This window comes from Myodes glareolus, chromosome 10, assembly GCF_982192425.1.
Source record: "Myodes glareolus chromosome 10, mMyoGla1.1, whole genome shotgun sequence".
Classification (NCBI taxonomy): domain Eukaryota; kingdom Metazoa; phylum Chordata; class Mammalia; order Rodentia; family Cricetidae; genus Myodes; species Myodes glareolus.
In genome coordinates this window covers 49,376,259-49,403,769 of record NC_142035.1, presented here as the reverse complement: position 1 = coordinate 49,403,769, position 27,511 = coordinate 49,376,259, and the positions used below count along the sequence as shown (strand labels likewise).

Genomic DNA, 27,511 nt, shown 5'->3' with positions numbered 1-27,511 from the left:
TTAGAAATGTGACAAGAAGTGGAGATATTTTAATCAGCTCTTCCAGGCTTGCATCACGTTCACATACAATTTTATTTCTGAATGTGTCTTTTAAAAAGAGTATTTCTGTGAACTTTGACTGTTTCAAAATTTCTAAAACCTGCTAGGCTGGATTGTCTTGTTAGGCCAGCTTGTCTCATTAAGCTGGATTGTCTCATTAGGCAGGATTGTCTCGTCAGGCAGGATCATCTCTGTTCTGTCATCCTCCTGGGCCACTGTGGCAGATGATTCATAGACGCATCAGAACACATCAAAAGTCGTCCTCATAACTGGATTATCTTGATAGGAGCCTTTCATGCAGCCTCAGTGTTCTGAGATCCTGGCTTTAATCCCCTCCTAGCGTTCAGTTTTTGTGTTAGTGGGGGCAGGGGCCATCATGTGGCGGCTCAGACTAACCCTACCCACTGGAGACGACAGAATGAACCCTTAAGGGACAGGCCTGAGAGTGCAGTTCTCCAGGTACGCTCTGTGGGTCAGAAGGGTGAGCATTTAGAATGTCTGAGGATGGGTGAGAGGCACAGGCCACGCGCTCAGGGAGTCACTTGGTCACCCCTGTGTATTTCAGAAACATCCAGCTTTGGCCCTGTTCAGCCCTCTCCTCCCAGAAGTACTTCTGGGCCCCAGGGTCTACAAGGTCCCGCTCCAGGCAGACTAGGCACCTCTCTGGGTTTGTGTCTTTAAACACTAATTCATTCCTGAGGGGCTCGTAGTATTTCTTCGGTTAGACTGCCTATCCTTTAAGGTCAATCCACTGTAAATCCAAGATTACAAAATCTCAGGGGATTTCCTTCCTGGGTAGAAGACCAATGTACAAAATATCAAAAGTACCTGAGGGGCTCAGGGAGGGAGGAGAGAAAAGGAGAGAGGAGAGGAGAGGAACAGGGAGAAGATGAGGAAAAGAGAGACAAAGTGGCCAGAGCGCCTTTATACAATTTCCCCTGGCCTAGAATATCTTCACCTCTTCAGTTTCTCTTGCTCCTCTTTAGGCCAGGGCATTACGGCTACCCTGGCTAGACCTGTGTGGTCTCAGCTCCTGACCACAGTCAGCTCTTTTGGGGACTTAAACATACATTTGTGACTCTGATTACAAGTCCCCACTGGCCCCTCAGGATCTTGGGGTCAGGCCACTTTCTTTGGCTTGCCATTCTTATTCCTGGTGTCTGCAGCATCCTGGGTATTTTACTGAATGAGAAGTTCTGCGTTGCCTTGGAGAACTGCAGGGGAAGGGGTGGATCTAAGGACACTGAGTAAGAAAGAGGAAGTGGGGACAGGCAATAATGTTTTGACTTGGGACTCTACCCTCAGGAACTTGTCTGGGGCAAGATAGAGTATGATAGAGACCTCAACCCGAGGGCTATTCATATGCTGCAGATTTTATTTTTAAATCTATACTCATTTTTTCTTTAGAGATGTATGACATCACTCCCAGGAATATGTGGCAGATACTGGCAGTCACCTCTTGCTTACATAGTATACTTTTATTTTAATTAAAATTTTTGTTTTGTTTTTTGTTTTCGAGACACACCTCCTCTAACAAAGCCTCCTAATTTTTCCCAGACAGTTCCACCAACTGCGGAACAAGCATTCAAATATCTGAGCCTGTGGGAGCTTTTTTTTTTTTTTTAAGATATTTTTATTTATGTTTATGGGTCTTTTCCCTGTGTGTGCCCACAGAGGTACCAGAAGAGGGCATTGGATCCTCTTGAAGTAAGAGTTACAGATGATGGTTAGCCACCATGTGGATGCTGGGAAATGAACCTGAGTTCTTTGGTGTCATCTCCCCATCTCAGGCCTTTCTTATTTAAACCATCACATCATCTACTGTTTTCCTGTCTGTGTCAGTTAGTGAGAGGATGTGTGGGAAGCAGGCACCGAATCAGGACTTCATTAGCAACTGGTGAGACCTAACAAAGTGAGCTTAGGGAGAAGGGGAATTTACTAGCTCTTACAGCTGAAGCCCAAGGTCAGGCCAGCTCCATGCAAAGCATTAGCTATTGTGTCATTGATATCACGCCATTTATTTTGAGTTGGAACTATTTTCCAGAAGGTTTTGTCTATAAGATAAATAAGATAGCTAATCTTAGACGTTAGATTTGCATCTTACATTTTCAGCAACTCCATCAGGAAATCTGGCGTGACTCCTCCTCCAGTCAGTGTGCCTTGTTGTGGTTGTTCAGGCATGGTCACATGTACCCCCATCATTTAGATTGGGGGTAGGGAAGGTGACACTAAAGAAATGGGACCTTTCCTAGAAATAACATGTTCAGAGTGTTTTTCTAGTATGGTGAAGACTCAGTTGAGTGTGTTGGCAGTAAAGACTGTAAATGCGTCTCTCTCGTGTCCTCTGGGTCAGTCGCTCTGTACAGTGGTAGAGTGGCGGCATAGATAATCCTCCTTAACTTTCAAGAGCCATGTTGTAATCATTCTCTCTAAAAAGCCACTCCTAAGCCCCAGGAGCTACATCCACACAAAGGCCCACATTCCTGCCTCCCAGGCTGTTAGGGGTTGTAGCCTTTCCTCCTACTTTTCCCTGCCCCATCAGGACATATTCCTTCAGTAAGAGAGAGCTCTAATAAACATCTACCAAGTGTTTCCGCAGTACGGTGGTTTTCTGCAGCCACAGCATCCCTAATTGTTTTCATGGCCAGAAGGCTCCATGTAGTCTGTCTGGTCAGGCCTTGGAAACCCTCCAGTTAGTCCTTTTGAAACTAAACATGACCAAACACTACCAGTCCAACCCACACTGTATTGTCAGATGTCAAGGAGGGACTGCCAGACATCCTGCGAGGAACTGGAGATGAAGCAGGCCAAACTGCTCCAGCGGCAAACAGTGGTTCTGAGAAATGAAGCCAGGACACAGTCAAGTTGGTTCTCAGGCTGGGAGGAGAGGGTGTAGGCGAGTGAGCCATTCTAGCAGAGGGGACTGCAGGCTCCGTCCTGAGGGCCTGTGAGGACCGAAGCTGGTGTTTGAGCTTGGAGGCAGGTTCCTTCCTCCCTGAAGGGCCTTGCTTCAGACTCTAGCTTGCTGATCGGAATGCTTCTCCAAGTCTTGTGGCCGCTATGTAACCCTCCAGTCAGGCTGCCTGGCTTCCTGCGCGCTGGTGGAGATGGAGATCTGTCTCTCATGGAGGGCTAGTTCTCCTGCACGCTGGGGGAGATGGAGATCTGTCTCTCATGGAGGGCTAGTTCTCCAGTACGAAGACTTTTTAGGTCAGTTTTATGAGTCAGTGTTATACGACCTTGAGAGGTGGACCTGCTTGCCTCACAGCAAAAATCCAGTTCCTGAAGAGGCTCATGGTCAGATCCTTTATTCAGGCTGCAAATGCATTCCACAAGGTTCTTGGGGTATCCATCAGTGTTTGCCCTGAGAAACCCCTCCATCTCTCGCTAAGCCACCACTATAATGAAGCGAACAAGCAGGATTGAACAACTAATTTTTTTTTTTTTAGATATTACTTAGTAACAAGAGTAACAAGGCTGAAATTTAAAACAAACCAACTAGGCTTTCTATACATTATATTTACAAAACAATTCTGGGTTTCCTCTCTCAGAGCAGTGACCCAAGGAGAAGAGAAACCCCTGCTGTAGTCTCTGGGATTCACAGTCTCTTCAGGCTGAGTCCCCTGAGAACAATGGGTGCAGCAAGTGTCCCCACACATCTGTTTTTACTGAAGCATTCTGAATAACAAGGGCAAAATGAGGACTGTGCCCAAGAAAAACCTGGCTGGCCACGTAACTCTGGGTTGTGCTTCACTAGAGGAAACTCAGCGAGGAAACGAGTCACCCTCACCTATAGGGTCACTGTGATAGAGGTCAAAGGACTCCATGAATGTCACCTGGAAACCGAGTGAAGGCATGGCTAATCTAATCTTCCTGATGTGTGAGGTTCGACCATCCCGCCTAGTGAGCTGGTTTCAAACTCAAATCTTCCCACCCTAAGCACCTGCCTTCCCAGGTAAGGTGACGGCAAAAGGGACAGGCGATGACACCACAGCATCAACCTTTGGGCATGGAAACAGAATTACAGTAGAGTATAGTTTTTTTCTTCTACATTTGAGATAAAATATTTGATACTCTGAAACTTATGTTTGCCGAAAAACTATCACAAAGTATATAACCAAACACACGAGCTACAAGTTTTCCATGGGATACACCAGGGAGAGTAAACCCACACGTTACTTCCTCAGACACAAAGTCTCTCCTCTGCATCCTGGCGTCTCCGTGCACATTTACTTCAGGCCTTCCTGACAAGAGTGTCTCTTATCTCATACAAGCCCTGAAAAAACTCATTAAAAAAAAAAAACAAAAGTCAAAAGATCATGATTCAAGGATTTCAAAACCTAGTGTCACAGGTAAAGCCTCATTTTCCCGGAAGACAAAGTACTCCGTTTTGTCTACTTCCAGTAGCTCATTAAGAGAAGCCACGACGACGTCATGATCCTGCAGCATTTCTGGGTAGCGGGCTACTGCTCGCTCGATCCTTGCTGAGCGCCTCACGGGAGTGATAAGCTTCATGTCTTGCATTTCTGGCATACCACATATTCTGAAATATATACCACATATTCTGAAATATATACCACATATTCTGAAATATATACCACATATTCTGAAATATACCAAATATTCCGAATATATATACCATATATACCACATATTCTAAAAGAGACCAAAGGATGCGTTCAGAGCTATGACAACATTCTGTGTTTACTCTTTACTTCTTACTCCACAGTAAAGCGAGGACACTTCACTGTGAGCTGACCAACAGACAAGTCAGGAGTAGTTCTCAACCTACAGTGGCTTTCCCTGATGCTCGGGAAGCACTGGATGGTGGCCACATGTGTGCTCCTGGATGGTGTGAGCATTACATTTTATGAATGCAGAGTGAAAATGGTTATGACTTGAAGGTAACTGTTTTACAGCTGCCATTTATCTCATACACTTTTGCAGGTTGTGAGGAATCTGGCCTACCACAAAACTTGATTCTCAGAGTCCCTCTAGTGTTGATTACAGATTACTCAAAATCTATTAAGGTGCTAGACCAAACCATGTATTACTGAACAACTGGGAATCTTCCTTGTAAACTTCCCAATGCATTCAGGGAGCAAGTTTTATATACATGACCGATCCAAAATTCACAAAATCACTGGCTGCATTAGCTTATGCAAAACTAACAGGCAGGTCTGCTAAAAAGTGCTTATAATAATAATTACGGAGCCAATGGGAGGCGAGCTTTAGACTGACTGACTGACTGACGGCTTCCAAGCATCCATGACCAATAGGAAGACACACCATGAGTTGGTGCTCCTGTATAGAGTCCTTTCGGAATCATGACGAGAGAAGAGAGATACTAAACTTTTTGGAAATGACATTGATACACTGCCATACTGCCTTAAAATAACTCTGCAGCTCTGCCTTGAACATAAGCTCGTAGGAAACAGAAGGCTCTACAAGTCTCTGACTGTAACATCCTCATTGCCTCGTTCTCACAGGGCTGGCCGTGCCCTTCTCGCCCACACTAACTAGGGAGTGAGTGCGAGGAGGGTGTGGACCCACGCCAGCACCCGCCTGACTCTGCAGCGTGACTTCACTGCAGTCACGTCTCCTCAGGGTGGGAGCAGGGCCATGTGACCTGCCTGTCAATGGTTCTAACCTTTATAACCAACACAAGATGGATCCTGGATCTCCTTTCAGCACGGATCCTCATCGCTTTTTCAGGGTCACGAGCGCTCTCTGAGATGAACTGCTGACCTAACCTCACACCGTGGGTCCCCTGGATCTGAGGCAGAGGTGTCTACAAACCACTGCTTCTCTGGATGGGTGCAAAGGAAACTGAGCTCAATCAGAGACAGGTCTGTGATCAAAAGCCTGCCAGAGTTTGCTTACTTTGGGACTGGGGCGATCTGTAGTTTGATGCCAGGGTTATCCCATTCTGCCGCAGTTATTGGAGGTGCTGTTGTAACCTGTTCTCCCTCCGTTAGAGAAAGACACGACTGCCCACGTTCCTCCTTCTTGGCCGACTCGTCCACAGATGTGACATTAGTTCCAACAGCTAATGAGTCAGAGGTGACTGCTGTAATTAAGAGTTAAGCAATTTAATAATTAAACTAAATATCAATAAAACAAGGCAACATACACAGTGACTTCACAGTGACCCTCATGAAGAAGTACAACTCCAAGTGGCATTTATATTTGTTTTTTCTTACTGTATTTTAAAAAATAGTACTTTTTATTCTTTGAAATTTTCATACATTTATAAAATGTATGTTAATCATATCCACCCACTGTTACTCTCCTCCAGCTTTTCCTAGGACCCCCCTTTCCTGCCAAACTCTACTGCAATGCCCCATGGCATCAGGTTACCTCACTAAGCAGCTATCCAGACACCTTTTGGGCATTTTTGCCAACTAAAGATGGATCCTTGATCCCCTTTTAGCACTGACCACATTCTGATCGCTTGTTAACTCTCATGAGAGAGCAAATATAGTCTTGTTCTGAGCTCACCATGGGACAGTTCTACTCTGTTCCTCAGATTACTAGCTACTTAGCTACTATTCCACATGACTTCACGGTCCTTAGTTAAGCTCCCACCCCTTTTTAAAGGTCTTACTTTGTAGTTCAGGCTGACCTTGAAGCAAGACATTACAGGCATGAGCCATCATGGCCACCTTAAAGCTATTCTTAAAGGAAGAAATATTTGTCATCTAGGATAATAAGAGCCCATTTTATTTTCTAAACACAAAGCATATTTTCCCTTTCCACTCATATAAAACATATCTTGAACATTTATTATATGTCACCGAGTTTGGCATAGTGACAGTGACGGCCAAGTAAGGGGGGAGACTCTTAAAAGACAATATGATTTAGATGAGTGATGGTAACTTAGGGATGATTAATCACACACTTAAACCACGGCATCTCTTCCTTTTGTCTCCGTCTCTTTTGATAAACAGTCATTTGTGTTTTCTCACAGAGGACTTCAGGAAGGCAGGACACACTAGTCCAGGTTGCTGTGGCGGACAAACCTTTGTTCAGTGTTGGGCATATATTTACTTGTAATTATAGAAATAAATCAGGGGAAAAATTATAGCTAAAAAGGGCAGGCCATGAAGACCAAGAGGTGGGAGGTGTTTCAGAGACTCATTCCACACATCCCCTACATGTTCCACAATAATTTTTACTTGTATTTCTCAAGGGAACGAATTCAAATACAAAATTAACCATACCCTCTGTGCTCCTGCTTGAATCTTGCAGTCTGCTCAGAACCTCCCTCAGTTCTTGCGTTGGCTGGAGGCAACAAAATAAACAACGGGTATTAAAAGCATTAACGGAAAAACTGAGCTAAGGACTTCTGCTTAGCATCAGATAAACTTTCTGCAATAAAAATGTTTTCTTTTAAAATTGCATATTCAGAGATAAACACTTAAAATGATTTAGCTTTAAAGATTCATGAGCAAAATGAAGAAACAAAAAATGTTGATTAGATGGCATACTCAATTTCATTCAGAGATGTGTTCATAGTTGTTTATAATAAATTTCTCTAAATCAAATTCTCTTTTCCCATTAATTTATATCATATCATTAAAGATATTTTCCTACATAAAGATTCTGGCTTAAAGACATAAAGCTAACTGTAGAGACAGAAAAGGCACCATGCACGGCTGTTGTCAGTTTAATTCTTATTTTCATGATAAAGGCGTGTGGTGTATTTCAGAAAGCTTGAACCATAGTTAAATTCAAGGAAGAGTTTTACCTAAAGTCCCATTATGTAGCCTTTTTTTCTTTTAGCCTTTTCCGCATCTTTCCCTGGCCTCTTCTTTCTCTCCTTTCTTTAGTTAATGTATCTTAAACATCAGGACAAATCAACCAAGCATAAGAAAACAAAAACCTCCATTGAACAGAAAAGCTTGTAAACCACACCACAGAGCACACCGCAAAGGTAACTGCTGTTTTTTCCTGGGAATACTGCATTTGGAGTTTTCTTCCTGACTTGATAGACTGTATCAAATTAGTAACACACAGACAGACAGACAGACAGACACACACACAGACAGACAGACAGACACACACACATACACACATACACACACACACAGAGAGAGAGAGAGAGAGAGAGAGAGCGCACTGACCAAGCACGGTAGCATACCCCTTTAATTCTAGCATTCTGGAGGTAAGAGCAGGCAGATTTTTGAGTTCCAGGCCAGCCTGGTCTACAAGGTGAGAGCACACATTTGCTTCAACAAAACTAAACGCAAAGCCTCACTCCAACACAAACAACAAACAAAACCCAAACCAAAGAACAAAGCCAGCCGAACAGCAGGTTATGCTGTAAGCTTCTGAAGTGGGGACTACACACTTGTACGGTATGGAATCACATTATAAAATACTTATACTAAGCATATTTTATTATGAATTTCTAAGCTAAGTCAGGCTATGTAGACCAGGCTAGTCTCAAACTCATGGTAACTCTCCTGTCTCAGCCTCCCAAGTGTTGGGATTACAGCAGTAAGCCCATCTTATGAAGCATATTTTGCATTTGTATAGACTTCTCTTAAAGATGGTAGTCTAAAAACAAATTTATTTCTAATCTCTCTTGAAATTCTACTGAAATGAAAATAAAGGATTAAAAAGAGACAAGGAAAGAATAAACAGCGACAAGATTTTGGAAGTTGGAATGATGGCAAGGACAGCCAGCTGGCCTGAGAGAGTTGAATCCTGTCCAGGAATGTGGTTGAGGAAAAGCCTGATGCTATCCCAGAGCTTCCAAACTCAAGAATAGGAGGAAAGGCCTTTGGGACATCGACCTAAGACTCAGCCCTCCAACTCTACCCTATACCCTGACCTCGCGCAGCCTGGCAATTGTGCCCTACATACTTCACCCTAGCAGAAAACTGGGATATATTCTCCACATTCCTGAGGGACAGCATGCAAGACTGGGGTGGGTGCCCACTTGAAAACAGCATAAGTCAAAATCTCCAGGCTGAGGAGACACCCCGCCCCCAACACCCCAACACTGGCAGCATAGTTTCTGGCCAGACCTCCTTAGAGAATCTGATCAGCTGAAGAGGAAAGACCTGAAGATACTGAGGATTCTCTAACCAGCCAATGCAGCCATCCAGATCACCCAACTGGAAGTCCCATACATGCAGCCAGGGCTGGTGTGTATATATATATGTTTGTGTGTGCATATATGTACAATATATGTACATACACATTCACTGTGTATGCATGTGTACATATAGCCTTTGCCATTCCTCAGGAACCATTCACCATGTTTTCTGAGAGCATCTTTCACTAGTCACCAATTAGGCCATGCTGGTCAGTCAGAAAGCTCCAGGGACCCACCTGCCTCTGCCTCTCCAGTGCTGGGAGTACGTGTGTGCCACCATGACTGGCTGGTGCTAGGAATCAAACTCAGATCTTCATGCTTCTTCAGCAGGCACTTTATTGAATGAGCTATCTCTGCAGCCTCCATAACTTTCAAATTTACCTGTGTACACACACACACACACACACACACACACATCCTGACTTCACCACCATCTGAATAAATAGTTCAATAAATAGTGGAGAATAAAAAAACAGTAAGAGTGGGAAAGACCACTAGAGAATAAGAAAGAGGCAATGCAGGAAACAAGAGACACCCCACTCAAGAAGTGTAAAGTGTGTCTGCGAGTGATGGCGGCACAAACTGGAGGACAGCGGTGCAGACGGAGCGAGAGCTGCCTGCTCAAGCTGGAATAAACGACAGGGGTTGCTAAGAAAAATAAATCAATAGATTATCTCAAGTCTTGACATTATTTAGAAAAATCAAGAATCTGAAAATTAGTTATATAATAAATACTCAGAAAACTAAGCATAGGCAAAATAAAGAACTAATTAATTCTAGGAAAAGTAGGAGATGTGTTTGAAAGCCAAAGCAACCACAGTACATATTCCATAGCCCAGCACAGCCATGGATTTTTTAAAAAAAATATTTATTTTTATTTTATGTGCATTAGTGTTTTGCCTACACGTTGGTCTATGTATGATCTTAGAATTATAGATAGTTGAGAGCTGCCATATGGTTGCTGGGAATTGAACCCTGGTCCTCTGGAAGAGCAGTCAGTGCTCTTACTCACTGAGTCATTTCTCCAGCCCCACCATGCATTTCTTACATATGAACACCAATATGGACACCAAAGTGCCAGAATTCCCATATGGCGTTAGCAGAAGCATAGAGTATGGCAAAGGTCCACAAGGACAGACAGGGCTGTCGGCACACCTGTGCGAGGCAGGGGACACAGGAAGATCCGTGTTAATGAGGGTTATGGCTGTCTTCAGCTGCAAGTTACAAATTATGTCTAAAACTGAAACAGCAACACTAGCATGTTTTCTGAAACCACAGAGGTAAAATGGAATCAGTTTGCTCTGGGAATCAGAAAATGCGAAGGGAGCGGGGGTGAGGAGGGCAGAACTGGATGAAACTGTGTAGACGCACAACTCCATGAGTGGTCACGGGAGTGGGTGCCACGGGGCAGGATTAGGGAGGAAAACAACAGTTAAGTCAAGAGTTATGAGGTTATTTGATATATTCTTCATTAAATAAATTTGTAAATGGTGGTTTCTGTTTGCTTTTAGAATTAGTAAGCTACTTGATGTAAGGACTCTGGATTAGAGATGTTCTGAATTTAATGCAATTTAAGTTCTTTCTAACTATTTGATCTTGATACTATTCTAACTTTCTATTGCTACCTCCCAAACTGCTTGCCTACAATTAGTGCTAAGTGAGATTTGGGCACTTGACAAGAAAACCAAAATTCTACTGGTATAAGTGTAACCCTACTTTCTAAGAAATAATTTAATGGATGCATTGATAAAGAATATATCCTACTTCAGACTCCGTGATTGTCTTATGAAGTGAAGGAAGTTTTTGTTAGTATGCATTAACTGTACAAAACTATGGGTTTCAGATTTCACTGTGCAATTGCCACACGTGCATATAACACACTTTGATCACGTTTACCCTATCACCCTCTCTCACCCCAATGAATGGAAGTTTAGCACTGTGTTGAAGAACCATCTAATTGCCAACAACAACAACAAAAAAAACCACATGAAGGAGACTTTTCAGTCATCCACCCAAGATAGATACTCACTGCTGCCCCATGTTTAACGGCCTCTTCATACAGTTCAGCAGCATCAAAGGGGCCTTTACTTGCCAGTAACTTTGCTTTGCAGACCCAGAACTTGGAAAATTTTTCAGCCTCAGGAATGCTGGACAAGATGGTAAATATTTCATTAGGAAATACACCCTGGAAAAGGAAATACAAGATATAATTATTACAACTATTTTATATATGTATGTATGTGTATACATACATATAAAATTATTACAATTTTTATAACAGTTTACTGTTAACTCATATATCTGAAGGGTATGGTCATTCATTTTTCTGAAGTTAAAATTTCAATTTTAGTGATACATAGTAAATATATAATAAATACATAAAATGTTCCCATCTTAATTGTACATTTCAGTAACTTTTAACATTAACCTTTATATTTTAAGAGTTACACAAGGCAGAACAGAAGTAAAACATTTACCACAGCATAAAAGTAAAGAATATGTTCTACATTTTTTATGGGATGAAAGACCCAAACAGAATTGAGACCTAGAGTAATAAATACTTCTTACATATTAAAAATATTCAAAATACCACATATTCCATATACTGTGAAGAGTGAGTCAAGGCTAGACTTTCCCCAGGACTAACCTCAGCACGCATGAAGAGCAGCAAAGGTGTGCAAAGTTCAGGGTAGAGTGTGTGTGCGGGTATGCTGGATATTCACGCTGGTAGATTCCACACAAAGGAACTTAGAAATGACTTCTGGCTTAGACCCAGCCAGAACCTTAACCCAGGGTTAAGACAGGAACTAGGACCAAGAATGAGTCACCGCACTCAGAAGTCTAGGTTCTGCTTGTAAGTCACGTGAGTGGTGTGGCCCTTCCCACAGGACCTCTGATTGTCAGGTGCCACCCACAGAACACTCTAACTTCCCTAGTTGCTGGACCCTGCCCCACCCTACAGACTAGAAAACCCAATCTCTGGACATGAAATCCCACCAATCTCCACCCTGGAATGCTCCATGCTGAAAAGTTCCACCCCTTTTCCCAAGAAACTCTAAGCTCTCTATCCTGTTCAGTTGCGGCTGTTTCTTGTTTGAGCGGAGGCAGCTGCCCTCCTCGTGTTTGTCTCCTGCACCGGGTTTGCTGTGTGGTGTGACTCTGTGGTGTTCCTTGGCTCCCAGCTGCTGGGACACCTTTCCCTGCAGAGCTGTGATACTCACACTGCTGCACTCAGAAGCTCCTCTGGAGATGTGGAGATAGACGTGTACTCTCCCAACTGAGACACACCAGCAGTTAAGGAGACCAACACAGTATAAAAGCGACATACAGCTCCACAAAGAAGAATGAACGCTAGTGCAAAAATGAGGGAGCCGAGAGGACAGCATCAGTGGAGTGGCAAGGGACTATCGCCATCACAGAACGAGCACATGAGGAATTCTCCCGGACCCCAGTGAAACACAACAAAGAAACCAACGATACAAAATCCAAATTCAGAATTCCCAAGGGCACATCTACTGATTACTAATTTCAGTGTCAATATAAAACAATTTCTTGAAGGTTGAAAACAAAGTTGAACACACACTCAAATGAGTCACACAAGAAAGAAAACCTCAAGAAACAGACTCTCCAGGTAGTAGTGGCACATGCCTTTAAATCCAGCATTCGGGAGGCAGAGACAGGTGGACCTCTGTGAGTTTGAGGCCAGCCTGGTCTACAGAGTGAGTTCCATGCCAGGCTCCAAAGCTACTGAAAAACCCTATCTTGTAAAACAAAAAACAAAACAAAACAACAACCAAACCAAACCAAACCAAACCAAAACAAGACAGATTCACAATTGTTTACACTGAAGGTTCTTGGAGTGCTAACGAGCATATATGCATATATGTGAGCATGTATGTATATGAGAAAACCAAGGATAAAAACATAACTTAGAAAGCATCTAGAGAGGAAGGGGGAATAAGGGATTACTTATGAGAAATGAGACTCAGCTCAACAAAACTCAATAAACTAGTAATTCCAGATGCAAGGAAGAAAGTAAAGCAGGAACTTCAACATTTTTAGAAAAAAATAACTTGTAGTTAGAACTTCTCCCCAAACTATGAACGCAGTATGAGGGCAAAATAAGGGTACTTTTCTAAGCATAATGACTCAAAGTTGGCAAGTGTCATTAGCAAACATGTCTGAATTTACTTATGCTATGTTATTTTGTTTCATCAACTTATAACTTTTTTTTATGAAACATGAAAATGAGCACGAACACAGGAGGATCCTGCCAGTGGAATTACAGTCGAGTGTCTGGAGTACGCAGATACATGAGCCATCTCTAACTGTGGAAAAGTGTCCGGAGTAAGCGGATACATGAGCCATCTCTAACTGTGGAAGGCGAGATCTGCTGTTTAGAGCAGTGTTCAGTCTGGATACATCTGTGATTTGTCCCTAAACTACACCAGCCCAGGAACTTAAACCTGGAGATGAAAAAGATTTCACAGATACTGATATTGGGATTCCCCTCTGTATGCTGTGAATATCAATGGTGAATAAAGAAGTTTCTTTAGCCTATGGCAAGGCAGAATATAGACAGGCAGGAAGAGATATATAGAGAGTAGGCAGAGTCAGAGAGATGCCATGTAGCTGCCAAAGGAGAAAGACACGCTGGAACCTTACAGGTAGGTCACAGTTTAATAGAAATGGATTAATTTAAGATATAAGAACTAGCTAGAAATATACCTGAGATGTTGGCCAAACAGTAAGTTGTAATTAATATAGTTACTGTGTGATTATTCAGATCTGGGTCTCCGTCTACACAGGGACTTAAAACTGGAGATGAAAAAAGATCTCACAGGTGAATTCTAACAACAACAACAACAATAATAATAATGAAAAAAACCCCAGATTTGGCAAAGTTAATATCAAAGAATCAAAGCAGGTCATGAATCTATGTAACAACAATTAGAAAAAACAAAGACAACAAAAGTTGACAAATATAAGTAGAAACTGTCAGTAACTAGTACTTCTAGAATAGCTCTGGCATAAGTCTTTCAGAAAGGGACACACTGGGAACAAACAGAAACATTTTAAACACTTTCATAATGTTTACTAAAAATGAACAGTCATTAAAACAACTAAGAAAATTTTAACAAATTCCATCACGTAGAATCCAGAAGGTCACTTTACTAGCCACAATAGTCAGAAAACAACAGTAAATTAACAGGTAAGCCTGCAACAGTAAGAAAAAAGTCTCTTTAAGTATGAAATGTAAAGATACGCTTCTAAGATAAGTTTTGAGTTAAAGAACCCCAAATAGAAATCCTAAGTATTAAGACACAAATGGAAGCAGTGAGAACACATGGGGCATCAGCCGGCTACTCAGTGAACTACTTCAACTTAGGCCAAACCCCACTTTTGTCCAGTGTCTTGATGCTGGGCTGGAACACTGTAGAGCTGTCTGGAGAATAAAGGGAAACTACCCAAGTGAAGAACGGAGTCTTTCCAGCCGCTCTGTCACTCTAGCAACGGTACTTCACCACTAGGAAAGGAGGCTGGTTCTAACCACTCCCCACCCCCTTATGTTTACAAAATACCACTGAGCTTCTTCAGCAGTAGGAGCACCTTGGGATAGTGATCATTCCTCAAGGTTGAACCCCAGGCCCACAGACTCCCTCCTGTGGAGTCCACGTATGACTCAGTTTCCATCTGAAGTCATTTCTGGCTTAAAGAAGTCATTTGAGTTCAAGCTTGCCTGCTCTGCTTTTCCCAGTAACCTTGAGGACTGTGAGAAAGTTCTGACTAAGCCCATGGGAAAGAGCATTCTTGCCCAGTTGAAAGAGCACATTTTCAATTAAGATTTGGGCTGGTGTCTGCCAGCCAGAGGCACTCCCTGTTAGAGATTAGAAGCTGCTTAGCCGAGTAAGATACTGCACCTGCTTGAGCTTCCTCCCGAGGACGGTGCAGGGAGGCGGTCAGCTGACTGTGGGGCTCTCTGTTCTGCCTTTTGATTATAATTAGTATACACGCTGCCTGAGGAATAAACTCGGGGCTCTTCGATATTGAGCTCCAGTCCTCCCAGCCTATCCTATGTTTCTGTCTTCATTTCTCTTAATCTAACATTTCCAAGGCCTCGGCACCCCCTCCCAAGGAACCCCCAGCTGAATTCCGCTGAGCGGGCTCCGACACTCCTCTTGTCCTTAAAACACTGGCGTTTGTTGGGGGGCACACCCAGTGGAAGCTGGGGTCCTATTTTCTCCCAAGTTCACCTCTTCTAGTGTGATACTGTGAATTACCTATAGAGTCTTCCTCCGTTTTCTCGCATGTAGCTCCTACAGTCCTTGGACTCTCCAAAGTCTTTGCACACTCATGAATTAGTTGATGACTGGCAGGGCCTAGGTAGCCCCAGGATGGTGGCTGGTCCCAGGACAACTGGCAAGCAGAATCAGAGAGGTGGGGGCTTCAGTCCTACCCCTAGCCTCTGTAGAGGGACTGAAGGGTAAGCTGTTACTAATGGTCTAATGCAGGTCAAGGTGATCAACCATGCACATGCCATGAAGTTTCTATAAAATCCAAGACCAGCTAGGGTTAAGGAAACTTCTGGGTAGAACACATGAGGATTTGTGTAAGGTGGTGTACTAGAGAGATATGACCTTGGCTGATAAGACTATTAAAGATGACAGATAATAGAAGTAAAATCAGGAGGCAAATTTATAGCATTTATCATATTTATAAGAAACTAAGATTGCTTAGCCATCTAAGCTTTTAACTAGAAGCTAAGAATAGCAATCGACAGAGTAGGTACAGATACTGACAAACGAGAAAAACAGTTTCTGGAATCCAAAAGATTTTGTACACTTTAAACAGATCAGAGAAATAAAACCTCAGCAAATCTGGCCCCTCCCCCTTTAGCTTTTTGAGGCTGGCTCTGAACTTCCTATGTTCATTCAAGGATGGCCTTAAATCTATAATCTTCCTGCAACAAGTGACTTTTTCAAACAAGGGCACAAGATCACTACACATTCAGCCCAAGAAACACACACCAATCATGTGAAAAGATGTGCAGACTGTTTTCAGAGCATAGAAAGAAAGGGAAAACACCCAGCTTATTTGATCAAGACTAGGAAAATGCATATAAAACGTGAAGTACAATAACCACGACTTGCCTAGCTTACGCTGGAGCTCCAGGCTTGTGAGAACCTCCCTTGAAACAACAAACAATAAACCCCAAACCAAACCAAACCAATTCCTACCCCAAAACAAGGAAGATGGTGCCTGAGGAATGACACTGAGGCTGTCCTCTGGCCTTCACACGAATGCACACATAAGTGTGCCTCCCCTATACCCCACACAAAAGAATGTATCCATGTATTTTTAAAATGAAAACAAGAAAGCAGCTCAAATAGAGCTCTGCAGTTCCATCCCACAAAGGAGAGGCAATTAACGTTGTCTGCACTGAGAATTAAAACAAGGTCTCCTGCCCTTTCCCAAGTCCAGCATGATCAGAATACACTGACTTTTACTTTCTTACTCTCTGCCCAGAGGTTAAGCGGATCAATTTTTATTAATGCATTTTCATTAAGGCAATTGCTCAAGTCTCTGACCTTTTGTATACCATCCACTTTACCCTGATCTGTAGACTCCACCACACAATTCAAATACCATTTCTAGCCACCAAAAGTACTTAGGGGTGCTGGAGAGATGGCTCAGTGGTTAAGAGCTCTAGCTAGTCTTCCAGAGGACCACGGTTTGATTCCCAGCACCCAGATGGTGGCTGGCAACCGTTTGTAATTTCAGTTCCAGGGGATTTGATGCCCTCTGCTGGCCTTCATGGGCACTGCATGAACAGGATGCAGTTATACATACTGCATCCACATGCATAAAATAAAAATAAACAAAACTTAAACCAGCCCCAACCAAAACTATTTAAGAAATTCCAATTTGAAAAAAAAAAGCCTTGCATGTTGACTTAGATTTCAATCCATCTAAATATTGTTTACTCTTAGGACCTTGGCACCTGGAGAAAGTTCTCTCGGGAGCCTAGGTTAGTTTCCTAGCATCTCTGAGCTGCTGCTTAAGTGCATCTCAGCATTACTGCTGCTCCTATCACTATTCTTCTGTATCTGAAAGGGCGGCTGGGTTTCTGCCGAGGTGCAGGCTATTTCCTCCGCTCTGTAAGACCTTTAAGCACCAGGGCTGACTGTAGGCCAGAGTTCTGCAGCTCCGGCCTCTCACTCACCTCTTCAATGAGCCTCAGACATTCCGCCAGAGTATTGTTAATCTTACTGGACAGCTCCAGCTGAGCTTTCTTTTCTTCCTCCTCCTCTGCCTCCCTCTCCATGCTCTTCCAGAATGAGATGTTCATTTCCTCTATGACTTTTCTCTTGGCTTTGAATTTCATAGGAGGGCGTTTATAGGTTTTCCCTTTAGATTTCTGCCATTCTTCCAGTTGTTTCCTGTAACGTGATGGGAGGGGGGTTAGTTCTTTCCCTCTTTTCTTTCTCATCTGTTTCTAAAATAGACGACACGCAGAGACTGGGCATAACTAAGCCTTCCACTGTAGACAAGGTCAGGAGGACAGAATGAAGAAGGACTACAATGGGCAATGGGCATGCTGGGCTGACTACGTCACTTAGAACTGCTGGGATTGCAGAGGGCTGACTGGCTCTTCAGTTTTAGATACTTGTATTCTAATTAGGTTTCATTATTTTTCTCTAAGTCTTCATTTCCTCGTGTGCTTCTTTGGATATCACCTGCCCTTAAGACACCTCAGTACTCCATTTCTGCCACCCAAAGCTTCTGGCCACCTTCACCCACCAAACCTGCATTCTGTCTTCAACAGGGTCTTGGTGCTGAAACTCCTTAGTGTTCCGACTACACACGAGACCCTTTCTTCATTAATCAATAATCCTAGGTTCTCTTCTCCGTAAGTACTTGGTCTCTGACAGTGCCAAGCCCCAGCGCTGGCTTTCCGCCTCTCCTCATAGTCCTCCACTCCTACTTCTAAGCAAACAGTCTATTATTTTGGAGGGCTGTGGATACCAAGTGTCTAGATGTAGATACTCTAGTTTTGTTACGTCACAACCGTGTGTCAGTGATCAGAAAATGCCCATTTCAGATTTCAGATCACTCCATGGAGCCCCAAACCATGTTAAATCTACTGCCTCATTTGTATCTTTATTGTCTAGCAGGCATTTCAGCTCAAAGTTGCCCAAACTAGGCTCTTGATAATTACCTCCAAATCCCTTCCTAGATCCCCTTATTTTGATGAACAGTAGGCCCTAAACTCAGGAGATGTCTGAGTAGTTGCTTTTTCTTATGTCTGACTCATCACTGCACAGATTTAGTATTGGTTTTATCCACATGACCACCATGTTGCTCTCTGCCCCTGCATCAGTGGAATATAAAGTAGGCTGTGTCAGCGTCCCATTGCTTTTGAAATAAAATTCACCGTGTTTTCTATGGCTGTCCTGCCACCCTTTCCAATGCCACATCACAGCTTCTCCCTCGCTACCCTCTGGCAGCTCTGGCAGCCTCTCAGGCCTCAGCCTCTCGAATCCAGGCCCATTCTTGCCTCAGGGTCTTGTATCTTCTGTCCTCTGTTCAAATGATCCTTGCTTAAAGAGGAATGATCTGCAATTATCCTGTCTTATTTAACCAGCGTGTTCCTATTCTGTCTCCTCCACTAGGACACAAGCTCTATGAAGGCAGAAGTGGATGTCCGGTGCCTAGCACAGTGCCTGGCACACACCAGCTTTCAACGACAGTACAGTAAAACCCACCGTTTTCAAGAGTGTGATTCTGTGTGTACGAATACACAAGACCACTTGACTGTACTTATAATCAAGATATAATTCAGAGAGTCAAGCTTACCTCAAGTCTCCAGTCCCTGAGAATCACTGATCTGCTTTAGGTCTTTATAGTTTCACCCTTTACAGAATTAATAATTATAAATAAATGAAAGTCACTGTCATCTTCCTCTGATTCTATTTAGAAGATAAGCGATCTTACAATCTGCACAGTGCTTAGTGCAGGCATGATTGTTCCACACTAACAAAGCTGAGGCAGGCACACAGTCTTGGTTTCCTTCAGTCCCTAGCATTCTCCCTATCTCCACGGTCTCCTTCTAATCATAGTGAAGAAAATTTCCCGCACTCCTTCAATGCCATGATTAACTTCTCTAAACTTTCCATATATACTCCAAACTATAAGCTCTCTAAGGGTGGAGGCAGTGGCGATCTTCCTTCTCCATCTGAGCCTGGGACAATGCCAGCGATGGGGAACACACATCACGAGAGGAGGGACCTGTCTCCACAGACTCTATTCCTTTTGTAACCACTTTCAGTGCATCACGCGCTGTCAGTATGGCAAATAAGTGACACCAACCTGTCACTCATCCCTCTCAGTTTCTGCACTCCTCACCTGAGACAGACGTACTTCCCCTGAACCTCCTATTCAATCAGCTGCCCTGGCCCTGTCCTCTCAACCACACCACCAAACATTAAGTTATTTTCTTTGGAAGAGGGCAGAAGGCTCTGTTCCGAGATCAAATCCTCCTCCCACTCCCCCATCTAATTTTACATGTCTAGGTTCTATTCCACCCAGGCATACACAAGTGAACTTGAAGGAGGCTCATTTGCACTCTGGGAGTGTGACTGGTCTCGGGCAGAAAGACGACAAAATTCCTTGGCTCACCTCAAGTACCATGTATGACACTGAGCCCCAGCAATCCCGGGAACCCAATTTCTAACACTTGCATATGCCTCTGACCAGGGCTTCCCTCCCGGTTCCATTTACCTTCCCCAGCCTGGCCCACTCATGCTCATAGAAGCTTCCCACTCCTCTGCTAACCGCCAAACATCATCACTGATAGCTTCCTTCCCAGCTTTGTGAACTTACTACTCTGGTTCCTTTCAGCCTGTCCTGTTCTGTTGCAGGAATCTTCTGGGGTGACTAATCTATATCGGCACCTGCTACGTCCTCATCTAATCTGCTCCACTTCCATCTTAGCAAAACAACTTTACAGACAACCATAGGGAATGATTTACAGAACATTTGTGGGCCACCTAGTTTTGTTAAGTGTTGATATTTATTATAGCTTCCTATCTTTCAGGCTCTAGCTAGATGCCACTTAGGAGTTATTGCTGAACCAAGTGTATAGGCGTGTTTAAAAATGTGTCTGTTAGTGCTACTGGGGTTGAATTTCGGCAAGTGCTTTATCACTAAGCCACAGTACTAACACCAATCATTATCAGTTTGCCTAATAATCTTAAATTGCAGTATGGAATTAAATTGCAGTATAGAATTAAATTGCAGTATGGAATTAAAGCAAAGTACCTCCGGTCCTCCCCTTGTGTCTCTTTGACAAGTGGAGGAATGTGGCTAGCGTTCGGGGCTCCTCTCCTACTTGCGATTGACATACCAGCTTGAGTTTTGGGAGCAGTCTTGCTCAGAAACTGGCTCTGGGGAAGAACCTTTTTGAGCTTGAAGTCCAGAGTCTGTGCTTTTTGTTGAAAGATGCCATTGCATTTATTGTTATGGGTTTTATTTGCTCCTATGCTCGGGGTGCTTAGAGTGACCGAATTAAAGTTGCCAGCTGACAAATTAGGCCTCTGGCTTACGGCTCTTGACTTCTGCAGAATGCATGATGTCCGGGGTCCAAGGTAAGGCTGCACAGTTTTTTGACCCTGCTTGATGGGAGGCTGTCTGTTGTTCTGTCCTCCCTGAGCCAAGCTGGGGTGGGAACCAGGTTTAGTATGGTTTACTTTCCGTTCAGTAGCAGGGTGTGGCTGTATTGTAGTTTCATTTGGTCTTCCACATTTAATCCTGCTAACCTTTACGTCCTGTGTGTCCTTGACCACGGGCTTCTTTGACGTCTGAGTCTTATTATGGGCTGGAATGAAGCGAGGGGGAACTGTCCATGGGGCTTTTTCTCTAGGTCGTGCGGAATCTGCATCTGTAGATAGGTGCTGTGACTTCACTGGGTGAGCTCTGACTTGCGTGCTTCTAACAACCTGTTTGTTAGCTCTGTCTTTCAGAATAGTATGGTCAACCAAGGTTTTACTCAAGATCTGTTTAGGAGCCAGACTTTTCTGGGATTGATTATAGGAGCCAGTGTTTGGCTTACTTCTGGGGCATAAGTTGGGATCCGGCTTCCCAGGTTCTAGCAAGTTCTCTTTGTTCATCTCATCTCGAAAGCCCTTCAAAGACTGGTGTTTTACATTGGTCCTAGCTACATGATCGGTGCAATCAGCAGTTCCTTGATGTGCTGGCTGCTGCTTTTTGGGTTTCAAATCCTGGGTCCTAGGGGACCGCCTGGGTTTGCTTGGCAGTCCTGTAGTGGATGACGTAGCCCTGTGCTGCGGCTGACTCTTGCTGGACTGTTTGCAGTTTGAGTTAGAAGAGAAACATCTTGAAGTGAGCCCCTTGTCTGCAAGTTTTGGTGGTTCCAACTCTGGCTTCTGGGACCCTGTAACACTGGCTGGTTTAGTCTGGGGTTTAATGTTGATGGGTCTTGTAGTTCTGACAGGCAAAACAGCATGGCTGGAAACATCTTTTTTGGGTCCAGGAGTCTGAAAACACAAAGAAAAAAATACATTTAAAAACTCATAACAAAGTTTACCTTTTATTATTATTATTATTATTATTATTATTATTATTATTATTATTATCGAGACAGGGTTTCTCTGTGTAACAGTTCTGGTTGTCCTGGAACTCGCTCTGTAGACCAGGCTGACCTAGAACTCACAGAGCTCCGCCTGCCTCTGCCTCCCAAGTGCTGGGATTAAAGGTGTGTGCAGCCAGGCCCGGCTAACAGGTCACTTTTTAAAATGATGAAAATAACTTCAAGCGCACGGTAGAAAACAATTCCAGGATGTTATTTAAGAAAGATGAATCTGGAATATGAAGGCTCACTTTTATATATTGGTGATTTTGTAATTTGAGTTTCTATTAGAAGTAAGCCAGAGTCTTTTAAACTTGACAGAATTAGGTAGATTCAGTAAATTAAAAAACAAACCAGCAATAACAACAACAAAACCAAGAAAATGCACAGGATCAACTAACCTGGGCTCATAAGGGCTCACAGAGACTGGACTGACAACCAGGGAGCTTGCATGGACTGACCTAAGCCCTCTGCATATATGTGATAGTTGTGTAGCTTGATCCTCTTGTGGGACTCCTAACAGTGGGAACAGGGGCTGTCTCTGACTCTTCTACTAGTTTTTGGGACCCTGCTCCTCATACTGGGTCGCCCCACCCAGCCTTAATACATGGGCAGGTGCTTAGTCTTACTGCAACTTGATAAGCCATGTATTGTTGATATCCATGGGAGACCTGCCTTTTCCTGAACAGAAATGGAGGAGTGGATTGGGGGGGTGGACACAGAGGGAGTGGGGTGGGGTGGGGAGGAGGAACTGGGAGGAGAGGGGAGAGGTGAAACAGAGGTCAGGTTGTAAAATAAATAAACAAAAATGAAAAAGAAAACCCCAATGTCCAAATGTGTTTATATGGTTTGCATTTCTTATATATTTAACAAACAAAATTGAGATTTAATTAACATGCCATAAAATTCAGTATTTTAAAGCCTCCAATTCAGTGGTTTTAGAATGTTTACAAGCTTGTACACTGATCCCCACAGAATGCCAGAACACTTTCATCACTCAGAAAGGTTTGCCAGTGGTCATTCTCCATCTCCCCCTCCACAGCTCTCAGCGCTGTGAGCTACTTTCCCCATTCCTATGCAGATGGAGCCCTTAAATAGTTGGACTATTGAATGTTTTGTGCATGTGTGTTGTGTGGATGTGTCTGGCTTTCTTTGTTTTCCTCCTCACAACATTTTCACGATTTTGCCCATGTTGTAGCGTGTGTCAGTATTTTACTACTTTTGTTCTAAAAGAGTCTCATGTAGCCTAGCTACCTTTGAGCTTGATATGTAGTAAGGGTGACCTTACAGTGTTAATCCTCCCACCTCCTCCAGAGTGCTAGGGTTACACAGGCATATTCCATCACACCTAGCTTATGAGCATTATGCATGCGGAGTATGCAACCCACCAACTGAGCAATACCTCCAGTCCAGTAAAAAGATATGAAAAGCTTCTTTTTAGAAAAGTTTTATGCTCTTAGAAAAAATGAGCATGAAGTATAGGTGGTTCCCCTAAACCTTGTTTCCAAATATGCCCTCTATTACTTGTTTAGGGCTGAATAATAGTACATTGTATGGCTATACATAGTCATTTGTTAGTTAATGAACGTTTGGGTTGCTTCCCCATTTATGGGTTTATAAATAGTGTTACTATGAATATTTGTGTACAGTTTTTGTGTGAGCATATATTTTCAATTTTAGGGGTATAAACCTAAAGAATTTCAGAATCATTGGGTAAATCTTCACTTACTTTTTAAGAAACTGTAAGAGTCTTCTTTAAAGTAGCTACATCATGTTACGTTCATGTCTATGATATGCTAAGGTTCCAGAGTTACACTTCCTCATCATGTTACGTTCATATCGATGATATGCTAAGGTTCCAGAGTTCCACTTCCTCCCCAATACTATTTGTCTTTTTGAATGCAGATATTCTAGTAAGTATGATGCAGCATCTCGTTGTTTTTGATCTGTTATTGTTGTTTTTGGGGTGTGTGTGCACGCATGTTTTACTGGGGACTGAACCTAGAGTCTGAAGCATGCCAGGCAAGCAGTTTTCCTCTGGTCTATAGTCCCAAACTTATTTTTACTTTTAATTTTGAGACAAGGTCTTACTAAATTTCTCAGCCTGGTCTTGAATTTTCGGTCTTCCTGCTTTTAATCTCCTGATATCTGGGATTATCAGCCGGTCCTAGTAGGCCTGCCCCTCACTGTCATTTTGGTTTGCATTTACCTGACGGTTAACAATACTGAATATTTCATTTTATCTTTAACATCTTTGAGAAATGTCTACTCAGACCCTGCTCATTTTAAAACTGAGTCATTTGTCTTTTAATTGTTTGAACTGTAAGAGTCGTATATCCTGGATACTAGATTCCCGTAAGATACGTGACTTGCAAATGTTTCTTTTGGACATTTTTCAGATCTTGACTTTAGATTGGCCTGACATGACTAAAGTATTACAAGTAGCAGAACTGGTCATTCAGTTCTTAAGCCCTCCAGGAAGAGAGCAAAGTCATACTTAGGATAGGTCATTAGAACCGAGAGAGATTTTAGAGATAAATTCAACTCTGTCATGTGGCAGAGAAAGTGAGTTGACTAAGGCTAGGCACAGGGAGGCAGCTGGAAGCTGGGTTAGGTTTAGAACTTCCGTTTCTGACTCGTGATTCCTTTAAACCATCTGAGAACTGACGGATCACATTGAAAAACAAAACAATCAATGTACAAGAAGGAATAATTGTTTTAAATTTACTTTCACTCAGTCTGGGCATCTGAAATGGAAGAGAGAAAATTCAGAAGATGTAAGGAAGGCTTGAACCAAGAGAGATTTATTTAAGGCTGAGTAGAAAAGGCCCTGTGCTAGACTCTTGGAGGTGTAAAGATGGGCTATACTTGATTCTGAGACCTTAGTAGAAAAGACATAAACACATAAAAATAATGATATATTGAAACAAGGGCCATGATAGAGCCGGAAAAGACATTAATACATACCTTACCAGTGGTTTTATATACTTACAGAATAATTTCTAAAAACTCAGTATATTCTTTAAGTAGCCCATGTGGTCAATATAATTTATTACCAGAATAAAACAGGATTTGACTCTTACTGGTTGAACAATTTGGGCAAAGGTATTATCTTTTTGAATCCCATCTCTCACATATAAATGGGAACAATAGGAACATTAACAATCATATCTATTTTTTCTAGGACAGTGTGGTGTTTAGAAAGAAAATGGCCCCCAAAGAGAGTGGCACTATTAAGAGGTGCGGCTTTGTTGGAGTACATATGGTCTTATTAGAGATAGTGTGTCACTGTGGAGGTGGGCTTTAAGGTCTCATATATGCTCAAGCCATGCCCAGTGTCTCAGATCACTTCCTGTTGCCTGCAAGACAACACATAGGATGCTCAGCTCCTCCAGCACCATGTCTGCCTGCATACCACCATGTCACACCATGAGGACAACAGACTGAACCTCTGGAAATGTGAGCCACCCCAATAGGAGTTGCTGCGGTCACGTTATCCTATGTCCTTGAGTTTTACAAGGTATTTTGATTTAGGTTTCTTAGTTCAATACTTTTTTTTAATCCTAAAAAGTTCTGGGTTCAAGGTCAAGTTACACAAGCAACCTTCTCATAGGGCTGTTTACTTACATATTTAGAAGATGGTGGTTTGGGGCAGTTATTCTTGGCTTTTAGATAAGGCCTATAAAAGATGAAAATAAAATTAATGCTTGGTAGAGAAGAATCAGGAAAGTTAGGAAAAAATAGTGATTTAAACATTATGATTAGAATTGTAAACCAATAGAATTTCTGTATAGGGTAAAACAAATCAAAATCATTATTTAATAAGAAGTAACCTTACTTTCCCTTCGTTGGCCCTATATTCCCCTCCCCAAAGACCACAGACGCTCTTAACAATTCCTTTTGTGATTTTTTCTTTCAGGATATCCTATGTACAAATGTAGCATTCTAATAATATTAAGAAATATATGTGGTCTCTTCATAGTTACAGTCTTATTTGAGCATCAGTTCTTGATTATGAGGGCCAGATGTGAGAGAAAAGATGATTAACTGCCTTGTTAAGAAACTTCCTTGTTCTATATATTTTTAGTGTTTCAGAAGAGAAGAGGGGTTTGCATATAACCAAGTCTCCAGATCATGGGTTTCACAATTATGATTTTAACTAACCTTTGATTAAAAAAAATATGAAAAACAAAACTGCATTCATACCGAACATGTAGACTTTCCCACCTTATTATTCACTAAACCAAACTATTTCCTTGGCATTCCATTGTACTGGGAACCATAAGTAATTTGCAGATGATTTCAAATCTAATAAAGGATTTGCATGGGTTACAAGCAAACACTACAGCATTTCATGGCAGGGAGCAGAACATCTGTGGATTCTGGAACCTGTGAGGACGTAACATGAAGCTAAAGTCTAGCTAGTGAAACAAAAGATGGAGCAGAATTGAGAAGGACTCAGTCTCCACGGACCAAACCCCAAGATGACAGAGGCCGATGAGCATAAGTCACCGAGGGCAGGGGCGTCTCTGCCTTAGTGAGTTCTGCATCTTCCTGCATCAAGAGTGATTGACAGGCCTGGGGAATGCATGTCAGTTCTAGAGTGCTTAGTGTACAGCATGTGACAGGTCTGGGTTCCATTCACAGGAGGGGGGAGGAGGAAGAGGAGCAAGGGGGAGAAGAGACGGAGGGAGAGAAGAAGAGAGATATTATAGGTGCTAAATGAATATTTTCTGAGAAAATGATTTAAATTCATTTAATCAAAAAAGTAGAGGTGAGGGGGCTGGAGAGATGGCTCAGTGGTTAAGAGCATTGCCTGCTCTTCCAAAGGTTCTGAGTTCAATTCCCGGCAACCACATGGTGGCTCACAAACTTCTGTAATGAGGTCTGGTGCCCTCTTCTGGCCTGCAGACATACACACAGACAGAATATTGTATACATAATAAATAAATATTTTTAAAAAAAAAGTAGAGGTGAGGAAAAACCCAAGGTAAAATCACCCGGGGGACCTTAGTTCAGATCTCCTGCAGTCACATAAAAATTGGGCATGATGAATGTGCCTATGATCCTAGGCACTAGAGGTGGAAATGAGTGGCTCATAGGAGAGTGCTGGCCTGCTCAACCTAAACAGTGAGCTTTAGACAGTGGGAGATCCTGTCTTAAGGGAATAGGGAAAGCGCAATAGAGCAGACACCCAACATTACCCTCTGGCACACGCACACGCGTGTCCTCTAAATACACACACACACACACACACACACGAGTCAGTCAAATGGAGGAAAATATACCTACGCTAAGCAAGAGAGAGAAATAACAGGACAAAGAAGGCATGGTGACAGCAAGGGACAAGGATAAAGGGGTTATGTTCTGTCCACCTCAAGTATATGCAGGGAGAGCATCAAAGGACATCGCCAAGCTGGAGGATGCTGGTGCACCACTCCTGTGGACTGACTATAACTAAGGCTCCTGCTTTAGTAAGCAAACACTGCAACCAGTTTGCTCCTTGATCAAAAACTGCTTTGCTGGGAACCAGTTTTCCTAGAAAAAAAAAAAAGAAGGAAACAGAAAAACTTCCAGTGAGGTAGGTAATACTGCAGATCCTTTCTTCCTTTGGCATTAGAAAAAAAAAATAATAATGCTTAAACCTCTGCCGACAAGACACTGCCCAGGTTCTTTTATTTCTTTTTAAAAATCATGCCTGGACTGAAATATGTTAT

General features: G+C 42.7%; 1 protein-coding gene across 2 annotated transcripts in view; it reads right to left on the bottom strand.

Moving 5' to 3' along the window:
- Window positions 1-1,498: 1,498 nt before the first annotated feature.
- The window catches only part of Ckap2l (cytoskeleton associated protein 2L), a 27,029-nt gene continuing 1,016 nt past the window's right edge, over window positions 1,499-27,511 (bottom strand). The window contains exons 3-9 of one of the 2 annotated variants that reach the window (XM_087911211.1): window positions 25,422-25,473; window positions 20,468-21,702; window positions 17,370-17,586; window positions 11,175-11,330; window positions 7,263-7,323; window positions 5,923-6,109; window positions 1,499-4,582 (exon numbers count right to left, since the gene is read on the bottom strand). In XM_087911211.1, coding sequence (XP_087767337.1) covers window positions 4,357-4,582; window positions 5,923-6,109; window positions 7,263-7,323; window positions 11,175-11,330; window positions 17,370-17,586; window positions 20,468-21,702; window positions 25,422-25,473 — 2,134 coding nt within the window. In that variant the 3' untranslated portion in view covers window positions 1,499-4,356. The remainder of the gene's footprint in view (window positions 4,583-5,922; window positions 6,110-7,262; window positions 7,324-11,174; window positions 11,331-17,369; window positions 17,587-20,467; window positions 21,703-25,421; window positions 25,474-27,511) is intronic. The other variant, XM_087911212.1, reaches the window with a different exon arrangement.